Source organism: Anolis carolinensis, chromosome 4 (assembly GCF_035594765.1).
Source record: "Anolis carolinensis isolate JA03-04 chromosome 4, rAnoCar3.1.pri, whole genome shotgun sequence".
NCBI classification, from domain to species: domain Eukaryota; kingdom Metazoa; phylum Chordata; class Lepidosauria; order Squamata; family Dactyloidae; genus Anolis; species Anolis carolinensis.
The window spans coordinates 184,814,832-184,840,999 of NC_085844.1; the positions used below are offsets into that span (position 1 = coordinate 184,814,832).

The following is a 26,168-nucleotide window of genomic DNA, read 5'->3' on the forward strand; positions in this document are numbered from 1 at the left end:
GAGTTTGAATACAAAAGCCATGGAATTAGTCAAATTTACTATTTTATTCAGTGAAATTACTGAGTTACTGAAACCATCTTATTCATGAAGAACCTTGAAGACCACTATTCTACACATTTTTGCAAGATGCTTCCATCACATATGGCAGAAAAATTAGTTCAAAAGAATGGAGGGTGAGAAAACTGCAAGAAAACTCCAAACCTCTGCAATAGGACATCTTTGTCGTAGCACAAGCAACTGCGATTTTAGATATCAAAGATTTGTTCAGGATGTATTGAAAGGATGTCAACTGTGGGGGATTCAACTATGACTGTGATGACAATGAGTCTAAACATTATAATATCTGGTTTAGCCCTACACTTGGGGAGAATGATTGAATTGGTTATAATGTTTTTGTGTAAACTGATCAAGGGTAATAAACAACAGTACCTTACGAAAAGCAACCAAGCAAATCATTAGCCATATAGGAATGTGGAGGAAATAAGTAAGCAAATATGGAGATGAAATCATCAAAATTTTTCTAAGCATAGACACATTTCACACACATACAAGTACTGACTGAAAGTATTTTTCGACTGGCAACACTGCCTAAATGTTTGGATCCCCTCTGTTCCTCTGTAATGGAAGGGAACAAGACAGAGGAATCTGGTCCTCAAAAGGAAGAAATTATGAGGATTCAAATCTCTATCAGAAAGCAAGGAATTAGGCCAGCGTGACTGCTGATAATCCTTATAGCTTTCAATGGGGACACTGTGAAGTGAGGAGGAAGGGAGCCTTTCTTATCAAATGTATCAAGATGCATCTGTTGGAATTCTTTTATCTTAACAAAAAAAAAACTTACACTCAGTAATCAAAACAAGAAATACATTTTACATGAATGAAACTGCATTGCTTCTATTTAAATTAGATTTTAATTGTCACATTTTTACATCTTTTTATTTTCAGTTTACAAAAAATATTATTGGTGCAATCCGCTACCATTCTTCAACAGGCACAGGAGATTATATATGATAAAATGGCTATGGAGCTACATGGATGAGTTTAAATACAGTGGACCAGAGCCATATGAGTGTGTGATGTACAGGCAGATGCTTATATAAGATAAATGCACCAACTCTGTTAAAATATCATGACTTGCATATCATAATTACACAATCGTCTGTGAATGTGGCTGATGCTCAGGTGGCACAGGGCAACAAAAAAGTTCCATTGAGTCACATGCAATTAATTTTGTGCGTGTTTGCAGCTGAACATGTGGTAAGAGGCTGGATCATGCTCCACAATCCTAGCTCTCAAGGAAATATAGTCTAATCCTCAGATACACAATTTTGAAATCAAACAAAATACAAATGGCATTTGGTCTAGTGAACATTTTTGGCCATCAAAGCTCGGTTCTTTCTCTATTGTCTCTTCCCTATTTAACGTTTAGGCATGTACAGAATCCTAAATAAATTGTGTCCCAAACAGCAAGTTCAGACATTTATTTCATTCCAGATAAACGGGGCAGGATCACCCCAAATTTGAAAATTGAAATCTAAATTATGTATACCAGAATACAATATATCAATTATCGGGATTGGCTTGGTTTTCCTTGCTTAGTTGTAATTTTCTCTATTTTTCTCCAAGAAATAATTTTTCATAGAATCATAGAATAATAGTCGGAAGAGATCACATGGGTCATCTAGTCCAACCCCGTGCCTTGCATTCCAACCCCATTTAGTTTCAATGTCAAAGTCCTTATTAAATACATTAATACACGAAAGGACTCATGAGTAGATGCGAAGCGTATTTCTCTTAACCTTTAACAACCACACACAGACCTAATAAACCTAGAAGTCTTTAAGGGGAATAGCTTCCATATCAGAATAGCTTCCATATCAGAGAGCACAGTATTGTCAAACAGATTTAAATTCTGGCATTTTTTTCCTCATAGGAACAAGCTCTGAAAATAGTAACTCAGATTGCCAGCCACTTGGAGGATTCTGGGAATTAGAGTTTTAAATGTCCCGAATATGCAGATGCTCTGGATTTGAAACAAGTGTAAAGAAGTAGATCATATCCTGAAAAAGTCTTGCTTCCAAACTATTGAGAACTACAGCACTTTTTGTAACACACAAGCCAGGTCTTCAGGCAAGTGCCACTTGAGAATAACAATTCTGAGACTAAGTAGCCGAGAAAAGAATTTGAAAGATATCTCCCTTTAATGTTCTTGGTTAGAGGGTAGGCAGGGAGGGGGGAATTCATGTGGTGCCAGTGAGTGATCCTGTTACACAGGGCCCCTCAACTATCCTTTCTTAATCCCCTCTCTCAAAGCAAATGGGATTCTTTGTTGCTTGAAGATTCAAAGGCCCATCCCTGCTGGGAGAAAAAGCCTTCTTTTGGTTATCTGGTGACTGTTCCTAACTCTGTATTTACCTCCACATAGCTAATCTGCCTATTGAACTCCTCGTCAGGCTTGGTGTTTAGGACAGATGAGTTATCTGCATCCAGCAATGAGCACAGGAAAAATGTGCAAGACAAGGACTGCTTTTTAAGCTGCTCTTGCCCTTTTCGACTCCCTTCTGAGGCACAAAAGAAAGTGTGAAGATTTTTAATTTTTAATTGATGTGTTCCTCCCCCCCGCCCCCCAGACTTCCATGCTTGCTTCTGTTATGTGTGTTTGTTTCTACGATCAGAAGTATCTGCTCTTGATCTGCCAGAGCAGCAATAAGATAGTACAGGGCACTGCACAAAGCACACAGAACACTTATATGCACATCACTAGAAGCTCATGAAAGACTGAGTTTTCTACTTGGACCTGTATTGACCATGAAATACTCCTCTGCTGAGGAATTGTGGCTGGTTTTTGTGCTCATTCATAGGGAAGTACAGGTTCTAAAGCTGAGCTAGGGAAAAAAACCTTTTTGAACTAAAGTACCCAAAATCAAAGCATGGCCAATGCCATACTGGGTGTTGAAACCAGTAAGTTGCTGTTTGAAAAAAGTGATTTCCCCCAGCAATTTTCTATCCCTAACTCACAAAAGACTGGGTATTAGAGTAAGAGCCAACCGAACTGCTGCAAGCATGCTCTGCCATTTCACCAACTTATGAACTTTAAATCACAGGATGTTGAGAATTTAGAAGCTTTCATTTTCTTATTTTTGTCATTTGGAAAATCTGGAACTCTTTTAAATTCATTAAGCAATAGGTTCTAAGCACATCCATTGAGTGCCTCTGTATGTGTGTAAACTAGGTCAAGGAATGAATGTTTGTAGGGGTAAGGAAATTAATAAAATATGATTGAATTTGGTTGACTTACCTTGGGAGTGCCTGGAGCCATGACATCCTTCAATATAGAGTTCTTACTGCCAAGAAAAAGAAAAAAGTGTCAGTATACCTATGTACTATGTACTATGTACGGAATATGTGCAAAAACACATCCTAAAAGGGGGTCTTTGTTTGCTTTGTAAGACTTTTAATATAAGATCCAAAATACACTAGGGACCTCTTCACACGGGGCATTTTTGCCCCGTTTTGCCACTTTGTTTTGCAGCTTGGAGGGGACCTGCTGTGTGCCGTGACATGACACACAGCAGGCCCCACCCACATTCCTTTCAAAATGGAAGGGAAGCACCGAAAGGTGCTTCCTCCTCCACTATGGAGAGGAACTGACGTTATCACACCAGGGCTTTAAAGCGAGCAGTCCTGCATTTCTGACATCTGCAGAATTTTGGAAAATGTAGTTTAGGGCGGGGCCTTTTTAATTATCCATGACAGAGGTCTTTGCATTCCCAAATTACATTTCCCAGAATACTGCAGGGGGCAGAAATGCAGGGCTGCCTACTTTAAAGCCCTGGTGTGATAATGTGGTCAATGTCTTCTCTAAGCCAAGCTCTTTCTAATGTATCAAACAGGTGCTACAATGCATTCGCCTTTTCCAGTCTTACAGGACTTTGCTCTAGCATAGAGTTGAGTGTATTTTTTACTTTCAGAAAAAAATGACATCAAGTTTCATAGAAGAATACCTCACCGATATCACACTGCCAGTTTGCTATCATTTATGACTCTGAGGGCTCTTCCAGACAGCCGTCAAATCTGCGCCAATGCGGCTTTCAAAAATTTGCTTTGGCGTGGATTTGAATCTCTACACAAAAGGGTGTCCAGGATGTCATGAGATCAGCCAATGCCCCTTCCCCCAGTCTTGCCAGGCCACCATCCTCTCAAGGGAAATTAAGCTAGCCCCCACCCTCCAATGTTTTTGGTCCAACTTAAAAACTTGGCTCTTTAACCAAGCTTTCCAATAGATATAGAGTCCAAAAGGTTTAAATTGTAGACCCATTGGTTTTCACTGAAAGCACTTTATATGACTACTTGTTTGTTATTCATTTTATGTCTATAATTACCGTAAGCTTTTATCTATGTCTATTTTAGGGTTGATTTATTTTATTGTGGTATTGTATTGTGTATTGATGATGTAAATTATGTTTTCCTTTGATATTGATCTATCTGTATGTATTGCACCGTATGTATTGTTACATTACAAGTGCTTGTAAGCCACCTCAAATCTCTTTTGGGAGATGGTGGCAGGGTAGAAATAAAGTTGGTTTTTATTATTATAGTTGTTGTTGTTATGGTACTTCTGGAGTCCTCTTGGTGAGTAGAAATGACGTGCCAGGAGATTTACCAGTCCGCCATTAAGGTACTTACTTGGTGCATAGAAATGACGAGCCAGGAGACTTACCTTAATGGAGGCCCGGAAGTTAATTCTTCTTTTTTGGGGGGTGGGGAGAGGGGTTGGGGAGGGGAAGCCATCTTGTTCCTCCTTCACAAAACTTGTTCACCTCCATGTGCATGTATGAGAATTATTTTTAGGGAGGTGGAATAATAGTGTACAGTGGCTGCTTGTTGTGAGACTTCAAGTCATTTCTGACTTATTGAGATCCTAATGTAGGGTTTTCTGTGGCTAAGAGTGTAATTAGCCCAAGGTCACCAAGTAGGTTTTCATTGCCAAGTGGGGATTTGAACCCTGTTCTCCCAAGTTGTAGCACAGCGCTCCAACCACTATACCACACTGGCTCCATTATACAGTGGTTCTAGTATGCAGTTACAACAAACTGGTATATTTTCTTTCCCTGTGTCCTTTGTAACACTTCACAATATTTAAAATTCTACTCAGAAGAGCAGAAAATCCTGGGAATTTGAAAGTAGTTACAGAGAAGAATGCTATGTTCAAACTCAATAGGCACATGGTGGTTTCTAACAGAATTGCTTAGCGTAAGAGATTGAAAGGAGGAAAAAGCCTGAGGGAACAGACATAGAAACACAGTACAGCAGTCTCATGAATACCATAGTGGATATTTTTTGGCATCACTGCCCTTATCATAATATTGACAACTTTACATGGCTTGACAGGAAAAGGATCCCCGTGTCTCACGTTGATTCCCTTTCCTCTTGGAAACATGGGCAAACAGATTGTAGAGAGGAGCAGTGATGTCTACAGGGAGTTATCTTTGGCCGAGGAAAAGGAAGTTGCTACACTGAATCGGGATTTGGACTGTGTTTTCTACAATTCATATTATCAGCCATTTTATATTAACTAACTAATATAACACAACTTTGCTCTAGGAAAATTTGAACTGCATAAATGGATTCAAACTTGTGTTGGAATGGCATGTGTTGCATCTGGTTGTATATTCTGGATGATATCCAATAGCTAAATACACAATCAATTGCTGAAGTAAAGCAACAAACACCAGTATGCAAATCTCATAGATTAAGTGGTTCTACTTGGGCTGGGACGAGCAAAGGGATGCGTTTTTTAAATTCTATGATAAAGGAACACTGCTGATAGATATGGGTACTGAGAAGCAACAACAATAAGCAACTATCCACACTGCAGATATACAGAAGTTTGGCATCACTTTAACTGCCATAGCTCCATCCTATGGAATCCTGGGCTGTGTAGCTTGTTGTTGCACCATAATTCTCTGACAGAGAAAGATAAATATCTCACAAAACTACAAATACCAGAATTCCATCGCTCTAATTCTGCAGTGGCAGTACAGCCTTAGTCTCCCAACATACCTAGTCTGTCTTAAAGCCCAAGACAAACTAGGTACATTGGTAGACTAAGACATTTGTATACTAAGAGCTCATCTGGACTGATTCGGCGGAGTATACCACACTATTTAATGCTGCCAGTTGATGTTGCTTCTCTATCCAAAGATGCTTCTCACTTGGAAAAAAACTGCAGCAAAAGGCAGTATTTTTTGCTTCATTCAAGGGTATCTTATTTGTGACGTGGATTATAACATCAGATGTAAGTTTGCCTCTCCAGTTACTTATAGAGGGACTTTTCAAAACAATTCCAATAATTCTCACATATTGCCGGAGCCCACAAGGAAGGAAAATGAGTTATTAGAATTTGAAACCCCTTTTCTGTGTGCACACAATTTACAGCCTTCTCTGTCCCTGAATGATTTACACAGCTTCTACAAACAACCTGACTGCCTCACTCTGCACAGTGTCTTCTAACCTGGAGTATTATTGCAGGGTAGTCATACAACACAGTTGACTCTTATCAGCTAAGTAAGTATAACAAGTATGGACAAGTTGGCAGAGCTGGTATGACTCACAATCTCTCAATAATAGCCTTGCCTCTTATACGTAACATGGTTACATGGGATTTTATTAGTATTAATTGGCAAAGTAATTTCTAAAAATAACTTATTTTAAAAATATGTGACTACCTTTTGTTTTGGAACCTTCATTCGAGTGCCAATCCATTACACTAGAATCTAGATTTCTGAATATTTTGAAAGAGTAATTATCAAGAAAGATCCACCTTGCCTAAAATGGTTTTAACATCAACCAGTAAGTTCTTTTTCTGAACAATGGGTGTATCAGTCTTTGCTAGAACTTTATCAACTAAAAAACACTGAAATACAAAAGTGCCTAGTTGCCTACAAAACAGAAGAGCAGAACTTGTGCTACCTATTTTGATCCATATGTTGGAGTGAGGGTTAGAGATTTGGGTTAAAAACAATGTGATCAGGAAACCTATGGATTATGGCTTACTGGGGTACAGGCTTCCCTCACAGCAATTACCTTTCTAAATATAAATTGTTGACATTTCTTTGCAGTTCATGCCACGCATGAGATGTTTGGTAACTGAATGGGTTGCAGCCCTTGACATGCATAAATACAGACTGTACAGAAATTAAAAACATTAGCACTCACACTAGATTGGGTCAGAAGAAGGAAAGGTGGAGGGGAAGAGAGACACATTCCAATATAAAAATTACTAAAACGAGATAGGCCTTTCTCCAGGCTATAGGAAATCCTTGGTTTTTTGGTTGGTTGATTTGTTAATTTCACTCCATTTCTATTTAACGGCTGAAAGGAGGTTCACACCAGGGTGATCCTCCCCCTTTCTGCCCTCCCTGGAGCAAGATGCTTCAGATTTAATAATGCCTTTCACCCTCACTCGAGACAGGTTAAATTTGAAACAATTACATATCAAAGGCGACGGGGCGGGGAGACCCCACACTGTAATTTTTTTGGTTATTAAAGTAATCTCTCTCATGTAAATCCTCTCGCTAACATGCCACAAACAACATTAGGAAATAAATGATTTCCCCATGATTTGATTTACTGATACAAAGCACCTGCAACAAGCAAAAATAGGCCTCTGAAATATGTTGCCCAAGCTGATATTTTGAGCGTGCAGGGCTCCCATCGCTGGAGGTCCCTCTCCATAGCCTTGGGGGAATGTATGTGTGATGGATGGATGGATGGGTGAATAGATGGAGGGGAGAGTGGTTAGGGGAGGAGGAGGATAGTGCAGAAAGAAGGAATTGTACTTAATAATAAAATTTGTATGCAAGTCGGCATCCCAAGCTAGGGATGACTGATCGACAGCCAGAAAGTATTAAAAAGCCTTGCTAAACAGATGCTGACAATAGAACAAGACATATCAAATCAGATCTATTCCAGAAGCATTAACACACACATACACACACTCTTCTTCCCAATCACAGCAATATGGGAGACATCAATAAATTTTTATGAGACTTTTAGAAGATCAACATGCTACTGGATGTGACAAAAAAGCAATGTGGTTGTCATGTTCGCTTTGTCGCGGACACTTTAGCCCCAGATGTTGAGCTGTGGCAGCAGTGAGTAGAAATTGAATTTGGCTAGCTTTAATCTGCCTTTCATTGGCAGATGGCTTGGTGTTGCAAAATGAAGCAAGAAGGACTGCTTGGAAGGTGTTAGCTCCTAGAGATTGCAAACCTCCCAGGCAACCCCTGCTCCTTACAAAAACAAACAAACAAAAACCCAAGGGTTTTTTGTCATAGTCACAGCCTTCCAGCCCAGAGCTGTGCTCTCCCTTATCATTATAAGCCTCAATGTGACTCTGGTTGTGATTAATGGTCAACAACTGGACACTTGTATAAGAAGGAAGGAAGCCAAAATTATCCAGGGACGGAAAATGTGTTTTTGTATTAGAGGCATTATAGATAGGAGGAATTACTCAATTGCAAAGTTGCAGCATTTGGCACTCCCTTTGTTGTACTATTTTTAAAAAAATGATTTTTATTAAAGGATTTTCCAATTAGGGTAAAAGAAAAAAGAAAAATTGGGGATATAAAAATTAGAGTGGGTGGAGAAATAAGGAGTAAAAATGGTAAAGGGGGGTGGTGGTCTGGGTGAGTGGAATAAGGGAGGGGAAGGTCATAGGGGGAAAGGGTGTGGGAAGAGGGGGGAACGGGGAGGGGAGGTTTGTTTAACTTCTGTTCTTCTTCCTTCCGTTTTCCATCTACTTCTTGCAGGTGCCTCACTTGCCTTTGGAGAGAGAAAAAACCCTCTTTCCTTCTATTTTTAAGTATCTTCCTTAGAGTCGTTTCTTAAATATTCTTCAAAGCACGTCCAGTCCGTCTCCATCATAGTTCTGCCGGTGTTTCTTTTCATCAAAAAGGTTAATCTGTCCATATCTTTAATCTCAATTATTTTGTCTCCAGAGCTCCTTCTTGGGGGTCTGCGAATATTATTCTAGCCGCTGTTATAAAATATACAAAGAGTTTATCCTTACTTATATCCTCCATCACTTGTGTGTCATACATCCCTAAAAGGTAATGTTCTGGTTTCAATGTCAAATTTAGCCGCATTTTTTTTTTTTTACATTCTTCGTGTATCATTTTCCAACATGTGGAGGGTTTTTTTACAGCTCCACCACATATGAAAATAGGAGCCAATTTGTTCTTTACATTTCCAGCATTTTTTATCCATATCCTTGTACATCGTTCCTAATTTTTCAGGAGTTTTTTTATACCACCTGTGAAGCATTTTAAGCCAATTTTCTTTAAAATACGTAGCGTAAGTATATTTTAGTTTTTTCTGTCCATATCAATTCCCATTCTTTTAATTATATTGGTCTGCTGATGTTTCTTGCCCACTGTATCATGAAATTCTTTATTCTTTATCTGTTTCCATTTCCCATTCAATTAATTTGTTATATAAATTTGTAAAATTTTCCTCTCTGATAGTAATAGTTTGCCCCAGAATTCCTGATTCACACTGAATCCCAATTGTTTGTCTATTCCATATGATTCCTTAATTTGCATATATTGGAGCCACGAGATGTTTTTGTAGTTTTGAGACATCTCTTCTAGTGTTCTTAATTGTTGTGATTCCTCATCATTCTTTTTTTATCAGAATTTCTTTCCATCCCAATATCTTTCTCTGATTTGCCTCCAGCGGTGAGAGCCATAATGGTGTCTTGGAGTAAAAATGCTTCTTATATCTTTCCCACACCTTAATAAGGGATGACCTGATGAAGTGGTTAACAAAGTTTTTCTCCACCTTGATTTTACTGTACCGTATGTACGCATGCCAGTCTCTTCTCAGGTCGAAGCCTTCCAATGTTAAAATTTTGGGGTTGTTTAGATTTACCCAATCTTTTACCCACGCTAAAGCACAGGCTTCAAAATATAATTTAAAGTTTGGCAATCCGAATCCTCCTTTGTTCTTTGGGGTAATCATTGTTAGGCACTTTATTCTGGGTTTTTCCCCCTTCCATATAAATTTCATCAATTCTCTGTTCCATTGCTTAAATATTTTTCATATTTCGAATTATGGGGATGTTTTGGAATAAATAAAGTAATTTTGGCAACACATTCATTTTTATTGCTGCTATATGGCGCAATAGCGACAGGTTTAGGTTTTTCCAATTTAATATTTCTTTCTTTATTTCCTTCCATTTTTCTATGTAGTTGTTTTCCAGTAACTGATTGTTTCTTGCTGTGATCCATATCCCAAGATACTTGATTTTGGGGGATATTCTCAGTCCAGTCTGTGTAATTCCTCTTGATTCTTTTTCGCCATATTTTTGTTAAGATCATTGCTTTCTTATTAATTTTAAAGCCTGCTAATTGACCAAATTCTTCCATTCTTGCTAACCAATTCTGTTTTACCTTTGTTGTACTATTTAATAGTTTTAGCAAAAATGAAATTGATATCAAAAGCAATGTTTAACATTTGAATTAGACTGGACACAATATTACTTCATGCAGTTAAGTCCCTTGTTCAGATATCCACAACATGCGTAATAATTAACCAGTTCTTTTATTCTGATGCCATGGACATAGGAAAGAATTAGGAAAATATTCCAAACTGTACTGAAAATAGTGCAGCAGTGGATTCCTTTGATTCTATCCTAAGTGGGTGAAATATAGAAATACTAATAGCACACCCCAAACCTCTTAACTAGTGGTTATTCCAGATTAATTAATTTGGAGTATAAACATGTGGTTCTATGCATTTACCTTCAGAACATTAAGACAGTCTAACCAGGGTAAACCAAGAGTCCATCCAACCCACTATTCTCTCTAACAGCTTCACACATTGGTTGAGTGTAATTGTACAAATTCAGTATAGTGATGACCACAAAAGCTTATGTTCTTCAATCCAAGACTCAAATCAGAGATTGCAGGTTTAAACACAAAGTAGTTTATATACACAGATGTTGTTCTGAGTTGTGCAAAATGGCAATACACTCTCCTGCCTGTCCCTTCAAATAGCAAGCCATAAAGAAGTACTAGCCTGATGGTTGGAAAATAGGCCATAAGCAAAGAGAAAACTTCCTTCCTATAAACAGTGTTGGCAAATTAAAAATGGTAAAAGGGAAATGACGACCTTTAAAGTTCAAACACTTTTCAGCACCTTTTAAAGTTTTCTGCTCCAGGCCCTTGCAAAGAGCACAATCTTTGGAGACCTCAGAATTCTCTTTAATCACTAAGCAAGTCAGCAGCGGTCTGAAATGATCACACATTTACATAGTAATAACCTCAGCAGACACTCCCCACATTATTTCATGGCCAGCATATTGCCATACTGCAAGCGATCCATGTGGTTTAAATTATAACCCAAACATAGGAAATTAGTTGCTAACTACCATCTTCACAGGTTTGTCTGACACTTCTAATTAAGATGATTTACATAGAATTATCCTTTGAAAGCAAAAAACTGGTGTTTTGTTAGCTAATAAAATATAATTACTACAACACCCCTAACCACCCTTTACAAGTTACAGTTAGTTTTAATCTGTTTGGGGAATTGTTTATCCAGTTCATTTTGATAGCACAACTTACTCGCCTCTTTTAGACAGAAGCAAATTACAAAGCAAAAGCAATAAACAAATGGAGAATAGAGACCAATTCCTGAAGAGGAAGAGAGATCTGATAGGTAGGATTTTCATTGCTAAGGCTCTGCATTTTGTCCAAGACGAATTTCACATTTCCATATAGATCTACTTATCTATGGAAAGGCAACTTGTGGATATACATGCACAAACACTGTCTTATAGAAATATATGTTACAAAGCTAACTAGTTAAAAATGTGTTTACTGAATGTGTAACACAAGTGAACCCCAACACTATGGCTGGAAACACTAATTTAAAATGAACAAAATAACAAGTTCACAGAAAGGCAGGCCCACTGGGAAGTTTTCTTAGGTAAGACCCACAAAAATGAAGGAAAATTGTATAAGAACACTAATGTTCGCCTAAACATGTATCTGGGCAAGGATTCTTTGGGACCCCAAAACCTACTTGCATTGCCAAATACAGCAATTATGCCATTTTAGGAATTGTTCCACTGGCTGTTTTATCAGATCAGCATGGCCTCTACCTGCTTCATTTAAAAGGGAATACAGTATTAATGCCCAGTTGTCAAGTTTTTCATTATCGCCTTTTGGATGTTGTGGTTTGTCATCTAACATGTTGGTGAAATGACTGAAGCTCTGTGATACACTGACAACTTTACATATGTGAAAGACAATTGGAGCTTGAACTCCTGAAATTAAATCTCAGACAGCAGAACTGTAAGGATAGTTATATTGAGTTCTCGGAGAGTACTGACTATTGGGAAACATCAATCACTGATCTGATTCATTATAATATTGCCCCTATATCCAAAAAGTATACTCAACATACAACAAAACATGCACATTCACAATGTACCTTTCTCAGTGTTGAACATGATGTTCATTGTGGAGCCCAGGGATACCTTCCTGTAAAGAAATAATGTGTTTCCCCCAGTTCCAACTGATGCTAAGGCAGGGGTTAAAAATCTTGGTGCATCATTTAGCATCTTAACAAAAACCCTGACTCACTGGCTTTAGAGGCATATAAAATCAAGTCCCTTGAGTACCATTCCTTTTTGGAAGCAACATTTTGCATTGGAAAGTACTGTTTATACAGTGGCAGCCAATAGCAAAATGCCTTAGAATGGAATAAAGATGGCATTCTGGCTCCAACCACATCAAAAAACTCAACAGTTCAATAAACATGCAGTTAAAAAGTGAATCAGAAATTTTAAACACTAGCTGTAATCAGCAACTGCTTCCCAGGATGTCTTTATATACAGAAAGTTACTTTTTTATCCACATCCTCGTATAGCCTAAATATAATAGTGGATCAGGACTGCTCCATTAGTTAGATAAATACAAATTATTGTCGCCAAGTGTGATAGGCACCATGATTCTGCAAACTGCCTTTAAATCAACTATTTTTAAAGGAAACTCACTGCATTTCCTTGTGCTGACTCCCCTTCCCATGCAAATTCTGAGCATGGTAGTGCAATTCTTAACTGTCTTGGATGATAGCCAGAGCAACACATGTACCTAAATTTTAGCTTAAACAAATGATAACAGCAGTAAATATGGAGTTTTGTTGGCACTGCTCACCTCTAAAACTGGAGTAAGAGCTTTTGTTGGACTACAACTTCCAGCAGGTATAACCAGCATAGCCAATGGTAACAAGTGCTGGGAGTAGCCGCATACAGTAGTTACCACCCCTGTTCTAAGAGAAAATGTCCCATTTATATTCTTCATGAATTAAATAATATTTGAAAGCAAGATGGCACTCTTTTTTCAAATTCAAACTACTGAGCCATCTCTAAGCCAGTGAAGGTTTATACCAGCAAGCAGCAGTTCTTTAGGGTTTCAGAAACTGTTCTTTTTTTCCAGCCCTATTTGGACATGTAGAAAAGGCAGAGCAGGGTGAGTGTGTGCTCTACCAATGAACCATCTCTCTTTCCCAGGCATCACCATTTCCCATTTACATGTATTTTAAACTATATGTACAAACAGGTTTTAAGAATCTGTTGTCTGGCAAGTGGCACCAAAACAAGTTTATGCTCTTGTCTTCGAACTGGACTGGACTTCTTTTCATCAAGATAACCCATGTATATTGCATTTCAGTTAGGCTCCACACAAAAAAATGAATACCTGTTCACTAGAGTAGAAGACTTACCAAATAAATAAATTTAAAAAATTAATATCCCAACCATACTTTTATCCACACATTAAAGTCCTGAAGCTTTCCTCTTTGATGACAAAATATGATCTTCAGTGCATATACAAGGGACAAAATATATTTTGCAGCAAAAAAATGCAACCTCTATTAACCTTGGGGGAAAAAGACTCAGATGAGTTGCCAGACTCATTTAACATCACATAGAGGACATGGCAGGGACTGAACCTTTGCACTGCAAGGCCTAGTTCTAGGTCTACCATACTAAGAATCTCAGGCATAATGTTAGACCTAACGTTAAACTTCCAATAATAGGTAGGCTGTATTTGCTGAGGACTTTGCCAGGCCAAAAACCTCAGTTTGCTAAGGGCACAAATTTAAAATGGTAAAGCTCACAAATTTGCTTTCTTTTTGTGTCTTTCATAGCATCCTCTCTCACATTAACTCAGTGGTTCTTAAAGTGTGCTCTGCAGAGCACTTGAGACTCCAGAAAGCATACTGAGGGGCTCTGCACTTTCTTCCTCCTCCCTCTCCAAGCGCGTGCAGAGGGGGCTTTCCCACCTCTTTGCGCCATTTCCCCCTTCAGGCGCGCATGACAGCAGCTTTCCCTCCTCTTTCCTTCTTTCCCCCCCTCCAAACTTGTGTGGCAGAGGGAGGGAACACATGCCCGGAAAGGAAGGCATCACACGAAGGGAGAGAGGCCCTGCTGAGGTGAAAGGCAAGGCCTCTCTAGGGCTTGGGTTCTGTGGCCAGGTCTCCTTCCCACCTGGGGCACAGACTCTTTCCCCAACACCTTCCTTACTTCCAGAACCCTATTTCCCTCCCACTGTTTAGGGGGTGTGCTTTGATTGTGCTTTTATTGCATGGCAGAAGGAGGCTGGCTGGATGACCCCTGGCTCCTATCACTACTACTACTACTACTACTACTACAACTACAGAGGCTGGATTATCATCTGCCAGGAGCACTTTGTGCTTTTCTGCATGGCAGAAGGGGGTTGGACTGGATGACCCCTGGGGTTGTTGTGTGTTTTCCGGGCCATATGGCCATGTTCCAGAAGTATTCTCTCCTGACGTTTCGCCCACATCTATGGCAGGCATCCTCAGAGGCTGTGAGGTATATTGCAATATTTCAATATTTAAAAATCTTCATATTAAATATTGCACATTAAATATCTAAATATCTTCATTTAAAATATTGCATTGTTCTTGCTTTCCACACTTTCCTTTTTTTTGGCACTACCAAGGAGATATGTGCAGTGTACATAGGAATTTGTTCATGATTTTTTCAATTACTTCACACAAACACTCTCCATCCATCTGCCACTGGCTCAGCCCATCCATCAAATTTTAAAATGCAATAATATATAATATAATGCATAATCATTTCTTTGGCCTCCATGATAAACTTTTGCTTCAAAAAGGCTCAGTGGCTGAAAAAGTTTGAGGACCCTGCATTAACTAAACAGGTGGTGCATCTTTCATGACACATGACAGAAAAAGCATCTCCTGACTAATTTGTGTGTGGGGAGGTTGCTATTACAAGCCAGAAGAGTGGTTAAGACATTACAAAAGCACAATGCAGGTTGGTAGAACAGGTGGCAACACTTAGCACACGCCAAGAAAGCTGAACGTTAAAAAGGGGGGGGGGTTAGCTAGCTATATCTAAAAGAGTGGAAAACTGTGAAAACATGCATGTATGGATAAAATTAGGAAGAGGCTTACAAAGCTGTGATTCAAAACAGAGTTCTGATTAATACAAGCATTTCTAAGGCATACTCAAGAATATCCTTCTCAGCAGTAGTAGAATTCTTCATGTACTGAGCCAATGAATGAACAAACTGTATGTATAACTACACTGACAATGAAGCAGGATTGAGCCAAAGAGGTGATGGAACTGGTCTGTGCACAGATCACGGAATGCAGCAGGACTCCTAACAATATTCAGCTACCCACAATATTCTGGTACCCCTTTTGTGATAACGTGATTTGTTATCCAGTATTATCCAATGATAACACTGGACTATGCAAAATTTTCTACTACTCTCACAATTCCTTATACACTCACCTACTTTGTCTGTGATGTCCATGGAGACTTTGTGTAATGAGTATACTGACTGAGACAAGGTTTTCAGCCTCAGCAGGTGATGATCTACATGTTTTCTCAAAATAGGAGCTACCACCCCAGTGAACACTGCCATGTTACTATGTACAGGCCATAGTAACATTTCCATCCCTATAAGCCTTTACACTCCACTGAAAATATTACTTTTAGGTAGGACTCTTAGGCTGTGATTTGGAAATAATTCATATACACAAGCTAACTCATGGCATTTCAGTCCTTTTGATACTTGGAACTGTTATAGTAAGCAGTGCTCCAAGTGTGAGAATAATGGGAATAATTGGGCAGGAAAGGCTGTCTTGTCTACATTGCCATGATTTAAAATTATACGTATTAATATTTGCTGAGGTGTAGCTGTCAGCATCTCACACTTTGCATTCAAGCCATGGGACTCTACATAGTCAATTGAAAGAAGTGTCACTTAGCTATATTTTGGAACTGCAAAGAGAAACTAGAAGGAAAAATAATTTGCAAAGCAACTATGTTACTCTTAAGACCTTTCAGAAATGGATGTATCTTCTGAGAGAGCACATATTGCACAACTTTGGTAAAGTGCTTTGATTAGGTTTACTGGTCTTTCTCCGAAAAAGCCTTTAACATTAAGACAGGGTATACCTTGGAGGGACTAGTATGCTCTATATAAGGAGACACACAGAAAATATCTGCCCTTACCAGGCCTCTCTTGGTGACAAGAATAAAAAATTACACTACCTCAGAATATATCATGCACCCAATTACAATGTTAATTGGCAAGACCCAGAAATCAATTAATTCACAAATTCTTTTCAATTAAAAATTAAGATAAATCATAAAAATGTTTCAAGCAAAGGCCAAACATCATGAACTATCTTCTCTCTTTTTACTAGCATTTATTAGAGGGTTTTAAAAATGATAATAATAAAATAATAATAATAATATATTTTAAAAGTGCTTGTGTTGTTGAATGCCTGGTTGCCCTTGAGTGTCTTTGGCGATGCGCAAGAGGCCTGTCATCAGCAGGACTGGGCTGAAGACAGATAAAAAAGTATCGACCAGTCGGACACACGGCTTCTGCTTTATTGATCAGGCGGGAATTTAACTTGCTGTGCATATCCACGGTGTCAGCAAGGGCCACAGGCGAAATTAAAAGTACTTGGCTTGGAGATGTCGCCATGATACCGGGGGAGGAAGGGGGAGGAGGAAAGGGAGATGGGAGAAGAAAGAAAGGATGAAAAATTAAAAAGCAAAGGTGTGTGTGTGTGTGAAATTCAAGAGATACTGATGAGAAAAAAGTTAGCAGATGGAGAAGATGGGGGCCACTTGGGTCTAATTCTTGCAGAGAGTAATGCTGCCTAGTCACTGTTTCTTCAGATCTCTGCTTGGTTGTCAGGTTGCTTTTAAGGTGAGAGATTTACTATGTATTTCAGTGGAGCTTTGTAAAAGAAAAGAGGCCCTCACTCATAAATGTCTCTAATCTCACTCTCACAAAGCTCCGTAAGACCTGAGTGTTGCTTGCTTTGGAGATGCCAGTGTGCTCCCTTTCCATTTTATGTCCTGTGGTGTAAATCTAGAAAAGCAAAAAGTGAGAGCAATGACCCTGACATGACATGTGACAATAGGACTTATTTGTGTTTTATGTACTCCATTTACTCTTCAGGGAGACTCGGATTATAGCTTGTTAGGGATTGGCTTCTAAGGATTATTAAGAGAACAGTCACAGGATGGAATGGGCATTTTCTTAGTTATCCATGCAAGTATTTGATACATAGAATCATAGAGTTGGAAGAGACCTCATGTGCCATCCAGTCCAACCCGCTGCCAAGAAGCAGAAAAATCGCATTCAAAGCACCCCTGACAGATGGCCATCCAGAGTGTGCTTAAAAGCCTCGAAAGAGGAAGCCTCCAATACACTCCGGGGCAGAGTTCCACTGCCAAACAGCTCTCACAATGAGGAAGTTTTTCCTAATGTTCAGGTGGAATAACCTTTCCTGTAGTTTGAAGCTGTTGTTCCACATCCTAGTCTCCAGGGCAGCAGAAAACAAGCTTGCTCCCTCCTCCCTATGACTTCCCCTCACATATTTATACATGGCCCTCATCATGTCTCCTCTCAGCCTTCTCTTCTGCAAGTTAAACATGCCCAGCTCTTTAAGCTGCTCCTCATAGGGCATGTTCTCCAGACCATTGATCACCTTTAAGAGTGGCTCATCAGGGGAATTAGAAAGACCAGTATCTACTAATTACAGTGATGCAAAAGTATTTAAACATATAAAAGTTCAATTCACACATACAAACACAAATGAGGCCAGCAAAACATAAGATTGTTACATTCGCATTGAAAAGAAAAAAAAAACTTGTTCTTTACTCAAAGAATGAATGAATAAACTCATCTTCATATGTCTAATAATAGTTCTTAGGTCTTTATTACAGATGAGTAGACTTCAAATCCTTGGGCAGCAAATGTTCTGGTTTCTTTACATCAGGGGATTTCCCATTGGATCAACCCAACTAATGATTACATCAGGGTATGAACACTCGTAAACAGGAATGTCTTAGTTGAGTTCAGTGTGAAAACCAGTGGTCGTTCCATTGTGTCCAATGTCATTCTCTCCACTGTTCTTTGTTATGCCTACATAATGACATTTATAAAAGAGGATGCTGCTGGCAATATGAGACAAAGTAAGTGTGGGCAAATGACATACCAAATGTATATTCTATTTGTATGAGTAAGGGGGTAAAAGGAGGGGGCACCATTTGTTTTTCTGTTTTCCTCTCAACCAGCAATCCATATTGGAAGCATGCATGCAAAATCATTCTCATGTTACAATTGTGTGCTTGCATGTATATTGAAGGGGACATGTTGTGGGAGTAGGCACTTTTCTATTGGAACCAGATATTATATGAAATAAATAAATAAACTTTATTGTTCCGAGTGCCCACAAATCTACCACCAGAACAAACAATTCCACCATTTCCAAATCATCAGGCAAACTGTATTATCGTTTTTTAAAAAAGACTAAATTGCTGCTGTTGGAAGTTTCCAGATGCATCCATTGTCAAGGACCCCCTGCATTGCTGAACATCAAAACTACCAAATTATGAGAATCAGGAGTGGGTTTCCAGCACTTCGTGGTTTTTTTGTTGTTTTTTTTGTAGTCTGTGGCCCCCCAGAGGGTCTCTGAACATAAAAGGATGCTCCAGATCTGCCACGGTTGCTAACCTTGGTTATAAATGAATTTGTAGGACTAGTATAGTTGGCAGTGCCTCAATGGGTGAGTGTGCAAAACAAAACCATCACAAGAGCTGTTATTTTTTCATCAAGATATATTTCCTTTCCTTTCTAATTCAGTATTCACATAAACTGGGGGAAGTGGCAGGGCTTGGTTCCAGTTTTTTTTTCTGTCTTTCACCACAATTTAATTCAGCAAGAGATGTTCAATACCTTTCCACAAGAGAGTTATCCGTCTTATAACTCAGTAAGTTCATGTTGCCACTACTCCCTTGATCATCAAGGAAGATGGAAGAAAAGTTTGCACCAAGATTGCAGACTTGGCTGAGCATAGTTTTCATTTATAGCCCCTGGACATCTGTCTTAGATGCTGATCCTATGTCTGAACACATCTTAAATAAAGAAACATGGTAGAAATAAAGAAAGTAGTGGAAGAATCTTGTTCTTTACATTAGAAAATGGGGAAGTCGACTGTATAGCATCATTTAAAGAAACCCTGGAGTACACTGGTACAACCGTGAGGCCAGATTAGATGATGACTGAGGCATCTTTCAGAATAGTGATCCAATGAATGTTAGCAGGCCTGTAGCTTGGGGGGGGGGGTTAAAAAAACCTGGTTTACTCATGAATTTTAACTGGTTAACCAAGCTAAGTCTATGAGACGCAAAAAATTAAGAGTCCCTCCAGAACTGCAAGCACTATCTCAAGCAAATATTGACAGGCCTGTAGCCAGTGTGTGTGTGTGTGTGTGTGTGTGTGTGTGTGTGTGTGTGTGTGTTAGGGGTTCAAACCCCCCCCCCCCCGAAATTTTCAAACACCCCCCCCCCCAAATTTTCTGGCTACGGCCTTGAATGTTAGCTTCAATCATGATGCAACATTGGGAAGGATGGCATCTCATTCCACTCAGCGCTCAAACTGGGGGTAATTATTGCCTCCCCCCCCCCCCCCCGATCCAAACCCAGGGCTACACACTGCAAAGGCAACCACTTGGCATTCTGTGGGAGGGAATGGAAGGATGGGAAGAGAAAAGACTGCATGCAAATTTCATTTCTGAACCACTGGCGCTGTTTCAAGTGCCAGGAGCCTCGAAGCCCCTTCTTGGCATTACATATGTAACAGCCTCATTGAACTTGACATGTCAAATTCAGGCCATTTGTGCAAAATCTCCCTTTAATAATACCGTTTCATTTCACTCAAATGAGACTTGAATGCATGTAAAATGGAAAAGGATATTTAAGCGCTAACATTAGGCAGATGTCTTGCCAGAGGCCGATTGAATATATGAGATTTTGAAGTGGTTAACACGATTTCGCTGCTCCCTCTTAGAATATGTCACCTGCCGGGCGTTTTCACCCCCTCCTTTTTTCCGTTTTAAGTGAAGGATATAAATTGAAAGAAAACAAAACTACAAGCTTCAGCTTGGAGGGGATTAACTCCATCCATGCTGGTGTGGACCTCTGAAAAACAAACAAGTTTCTATCTTACCTATACAGGACTGTTTGGGATATGCTTATAAAATGGATGCAGATATAACGGCAGGTGCTAAGTGGCAAGGCAGGTGCCAAGGTTCACCTATTAAATTAATTGTATCCCCTCATAGAGCTAACATCACCTGCTGCACCAAAAAGACTCCTTCAGTCTAAACCATGCCTGGTGGACAACTATCCATTCAGGAACAAGAGCAACTAAGGTCACAGACATTAGGTGAAAAAATAGCAAAACTGTTGTAGTAGTCCAATGGGTCAAGCGCCAGTAAATAATAGCACTACGTAGGCCAGTGAGAGATAACTATATTTTGTAATTAGTTAATATATTGCTAGAGTGTTTCTGCACTGGAGAAACAAAGTCACCACCAGTTTAATAGATAATTCAAATTGCCACAGTGGGAGTGAGCTCTCTACATTCCAGCACAGGCTGCTAATGAATCCCAGTTAAAAAAATTCTTTAATACACTTCTTTTTATTATAGGATATAAAAATCTGAAGGCATATGCCATACCTACTTTAGTTTAGCTAAGTAGGGCCTGGTCAATGCCTGAAAGGGACAATGCTCAGGAGCCCATGTGCTCAATAATCTCAGAAAAATAAGGCATAGATTTAAAAAGAAAATAAATACCATATAAACTGGTTTTAATCTTGTTGAGGAGCATATAGAAGTCCATTGAGAAGGAGACCAACCCACAGGGAGGAGTGGCTATAACATTCACCAGTGCCTTGATGCTATGAGGAATAATGACATCTATATCTTCCTAATTCTGTACGCAGATTTTCAGTGGCAACAAACCATCAAGGGGCAGGCTGCTTCCCTCATCCCTGATCACAGAAGAAGATGGTCACAGTCCATGAAAGCTTGTGCCAAACAAAACTTGTTGGTTTTTAAGGTGCCACTGGGCTCTTCATTGTCTTTTATACTAATGTTTATATAACACTGAATACAATGGTCTGTGACTGGCATCTTTTAGAAAAAAGCCCTTCCACTTGGCAAACAAGATTCTCAGTTTTCCCTGAATGATTTTCACATATCGCCTTGATAAGTAACAGCTGCCGGGCCATTTTGGTGATGATTGGAGTTTGGCACGGAGCTATAGCTAGGCTCATCTATGCTAGCAAATCACATTTATAACCATACATTTCATTTTCAAGTTTATTGGCTTATTCCAGGATTGTTATTAGCTTCCCCTTATCATTATGGTTAGCTGTTCTTTCTGTGTATAGTATCATAACCCAAAGGACAGTCCCATTGCAACATTGCAACATTTCTCTCTCCCACCCCCTTGCTTTTCTATATTCATAAGAATTTGTGTAAAGGATGAACACATTCCTGGAATGGACTGGTCTTATCTATTATGTTCTGTGGAAGGGAGCTTTGAACCCCAGTCCCCATGAGACACAAAAGCAGTGTGACATTTAAGGTGGCTTGTTTCCTTTGCCAGGTTGGGGGCAGGATGTACTATAGCAGGCTGAAGATTAGCCCCCAGGGCCTGATCTGTAGAGGAGACTGAGTGTTATCTATTGCAGCATGGTAGGAGTCATTAGTTAATAATTAATAAAGACCCCCGCAATTGCTGTTCCCCATGCATGAAGCCGGAGCAGGCAAGAGCTAGGAGTGAGCTGTCTCCCCTTTTAACTGCCACGGTTATTTAAAGGAATAATGCCATTCTTTTTCATTTGTCAGCTGGCCCACAATGGCCCTTGTCAGCCTTTATGATTTAGCGTTTCCTTTCCTTTCCCATTAAACGCCCCCCCCCCCCCTCCCGGCACGTCACTACCCACCTCACGCCAGCTACAGGCTGCTCTTGGCCAGCTCCACTCCAAGACTAGCCTTGCTCTTTCCACAGGCTCCTCTGAGCACTAATTGCTTCTGTTCATTTAAACCTGTTCGTTAATTTGCTGTGGCCCTTTATTAAGTTGGATTCAGCCCAAATTACACCATAAATTATGCGCACAAGGGAAACGGGTGTCGCGTGGGATAAATGGCTTGGCTGTTGCCTTTCTCCCCCTCTTCCCTCCCATTCGAGATGTGGCAGATTCTGCCTCCATACAGGATACCACATGGACCATGGATATGGGAGGTCTCGGTCCAGCTTGAATTGGGCAAGGCCTCTTTTTATCCTATGTAAACTTGCTTGTTACACCTGCGTCCAATAAGCTTCCTTGTTGCATTGATTGAGAAAAGACCGCAGGCTATAATGGGTTTGCTTTCCAAACCTTAGGGGTGGTCCATTTAGGTGCTGGGCGGTCCAAAACCTGGTTGTTCCCTGCTTCCTGCTGTTCCCAGCCACCTGATGACATCACCTCACTGCCAACGGCAGCATGATCTCTTTCTTCACCTTTTAATGACCGGGGAATTCATTAATAATTGAAATAAACACGCTCTCTCCCAGGCTGCAGTTTTATTAAAGGAAGGCCAGGGATCTGCCAACCCTTGGCTGCAGCGATTTCCTAAATAACTGCTAGCAGTTAAAATGCAATTAATTTTTTTAAAAAATAGAGGACTTTTGCTGCGCTGGTGAAAGTAGCAGGCAACCAAGAGGCAGCCTCAGGGCAGATGGCAGCCTCTGGAAAGAGGGCTGTGGGGCTCTATCTCTTTGTCTACATGCTTAACCTCTTCATGGCTGAACTGGTGTGGTGGGGTGCTTGAGAAAAGAGTACAGTTATTCATAGGAGCCCATGGCAAAAGGAATTTTAACAGGTAATAGCTTCTCCAGCCAAGGCATTAGCACAGCAATCATTTTTCAGTCAAGGAGACCTGGAATGCCAGCCCAGGCAGAGGAACGGAAACTAAAATAAGTTCAACTTTCAACTCCATCTTGGTGCTTCTCTTCAAGATTAATCTGAAGTGTCTGCTGGCTATGAAAAATCAATGAACTAACTGGGACGCCATATAAACTCCTGGACTGACTGACTAAGACATGTTCCATGTTTCCTGACTCCTGGGATGAGAGTATACATTCCCAAGAAGGGTTTACAAGCCATTTCATGATTTAATCGCAACTTGAAACATTTGCTATATAAAAAGGCCACATAAGAAGAGTTTACAGATTAATCGGATAGTGTGTGTATACACACACACACACCTTCTTAGCTACACAAAAAAAGGCCATATGCTAAGTGGTCTTGTGACACACTGATGCCCCAGATAAAAATGCAGGTTAATGAAGAGTCTAGCTGTTCTTACCTGATGTTCAGCTGTTTTAATTTCTCCAGCTCTTGTTCCATGTGTTCTTGCAGTTCACCTGGGCGAAGCAAGACCTGGCAGATAGGGCAGATGGGGGCCTGGCTGTCAAAAAGTGTTGCCTTCTTCTTGCCTGTAGGAAAAATAGGTCACAGACTTGAGTTTTAGCAAGTAACAGCTCAATTCATCAGTGGTTAACTATTACTTGTTCAGAATATAAATTCAATCAGCCCTCACATTTTTGGGTTTCACATTTGTGGATTAGATTATCTTGAGATCTGATTAATATGTTACTTCTAGGTCTTCTATGGTAACCCTATGATCAACTTCCAGCAGAAATTAACCACAGAGTCACCTTGGACCACAGGAGCTGCGGTGGTGCAATGGAGTAAAACCTTGTGCCTGTTGGATTGCTGACCCGAAGGTTGGATTGCTGACCTGAAGGTTGCCGGTTTGAATCTGTGAGTTGGGGTGAGCTCCCATCTGTCAGCTCTAGCTTGCAGGGACATGGGAGAAGCCTCCCAGCAGGATGGTAACACATCCAGGCATCCCCTGGGCAACGTTTCTGTAGATGGCCAATTTTTTCATACCAGAAGCAACTTGCAGTATGTTCTCAAGTCACTTCTGACATGATTTTAAAAAGCCTTGGAGGACCTAGATACTCCTAGAATGGTCTTTTCTCAGGGAAAATAACCAGCATTTTTAATTCATGTTTTTTCCACTTTGCTGGTGTCCTGGTCCCCTAACCTTCACAAAAGTGGATTTTTCCTTCAAGTATCTTTAGCAAACTGTATAGATTCTACCAATGGGAGATGTTCTTCCTTGTCTGTGTCAGGAATATCTCTAAGTTTTAGACATTGCTGGTTAGACTCAGAGGAAATTCCTGCTAATTCTAAGATGCAGCAGTATCTGGTTCTGGCCCTGCTTCAACTGTATGCCAGGACCTTTGTAATATCATGTAAATGATGGCCTTTATGTCAGAGCTGCAATGGATCCAATCTTAGCTTTATCTGGAAGTTTAAAGGAGCTCTCATAGATGGTTAATTTAGTTTTGTGAGAGGATCCAACAACTTCTATAGCTCCTTTAAAGTACAGACTGAATCCTGGAGCAATTTATCTCTTCATGGAGATGGATGCCACTAACTACCATTATAGAGACTGTTAGCTCCAAGAAAGTATGACAGGCTGACAGAATAATTAAAAGGAGAGCAGTTTCACTTTGGGGGAATGTTCACTGTGGAGGGGTGAGAGATGTTATACTCTTTCTTGAGGGCATCTTGAAGGGGGAAAGGAAGAAAGAGTGGGCATTGCAGGTTCTTTGAGTCCTATATATGATGGCTTCAGCAGGCACAGTGGTCTAATGCCACCGAGGCATGTCACAGATTCCATCAGCTTTAAATAGGGTATTTCAAGCACACAGTTTTTCTACTTGAATATCACTGACTTGCAGAAAAATGCAATGTACATTATAAGAAACATTTTATATATTTATAAAACAGGTGAGATCAGTGTTAATATTACTTTCTGTTATGAAAGTTACATCCAATAAATTAATTCACTTTTGTTATGAAGTGGCTCTGAAAATGAGAAAGACTTGAACAGTGTATTTTTACTCGGCATCAACGTCTCAAAACCTTCATTCTGTAAATGGTATTGATAGCCTTGTTTAGAACAACCTCAAAAGAAACTAAGCAGAGGCAGAGACATTGTGGTTTTCAAATGGACTCCTCTCTCCCACTGAACTCTTAATTGGGGATTATGTTATAGCAATTCTCCACATGCTGAATGAAGGCACCTCTGCATGTTCTAACTGCAGAAGAGAAAGAATTATTCCTATAAAATAAAAAAAAGAACAGGTGGTAGAAATAAACTTCCAAAATATAGCCGGAAACATAGATTCATTGTAAATCTGAGATGTTTGTGAAAGAAAAAGAAAGAAAGAAAGAAAGAAGGAAAGAAAGAAAGAAAGAAAGAAAAACTGGCTTGAATAAAATATTATTCACATCGGTATTAATTCCAGACTCCAGGTTCTCCACCTAAATTGGGAAAAGAGCATTACAGAAGTACAGACTTTTTTTTACTACCGAAGCTCAGATGAACACTTCCAAGCAGAAACTAAAGATTCCCAAAAAGAAATGTGATAAATTATACCAGAAATTAGATTGACCCTGCTTGACTTCTTCCTCTGGGACAAATTCAGCTAGACATGAAAGATACCGAATAGGAGCTTGTCAACTAGCAGGGATAGTGAGTTCTGTAACACTTGAATCATCACCAAAAATGTTCCCCAAGCCTATCACAGACAATTGAATTTTGGTGACTTGCAGCCAGCAATTTAGATTTTGACATTTAAGACCTATTTCAGAGCCAGTTTCT

General features: G+C 39.7%; 1 protein-coding gene across 13 annotated transcripts in view; it reads right to left on the reverse strand.

Annotated features, from left to right (window-relative positions):
* Nucleotides 1-26,168, reverse strand: part of rnf220 (ring finger protein 220) — a 363,311-nt gene that overhangs the window by 127,412 nt on the left and 209,731 nt on the right. For all 13 annotated transcript variants that reach the window (XR_010005774.1, XM_062979633.1, XM_062979632.1 and 10 more), the window contains 2 exons: nucleotides 23,796-23,925; nucleotides 3,299-3,344 (listed from right to left, as the gene is read on the reverse strand). Coding sequence is in view for 12 of the 13 variants with exons in the window: in XM_062979633.1 (XP_062835703.1) it covers nucleotides 3,299-3,344; nucleotides 23,796-23,925 (176 nt within the window). In the remaining variant the exon portion in view is untranslated. The remainder of the gene's footprint in view (nucleotides 1-3,298; nucleotides 3,345-23,795; nucleotides 23,926-26,168) is intronic.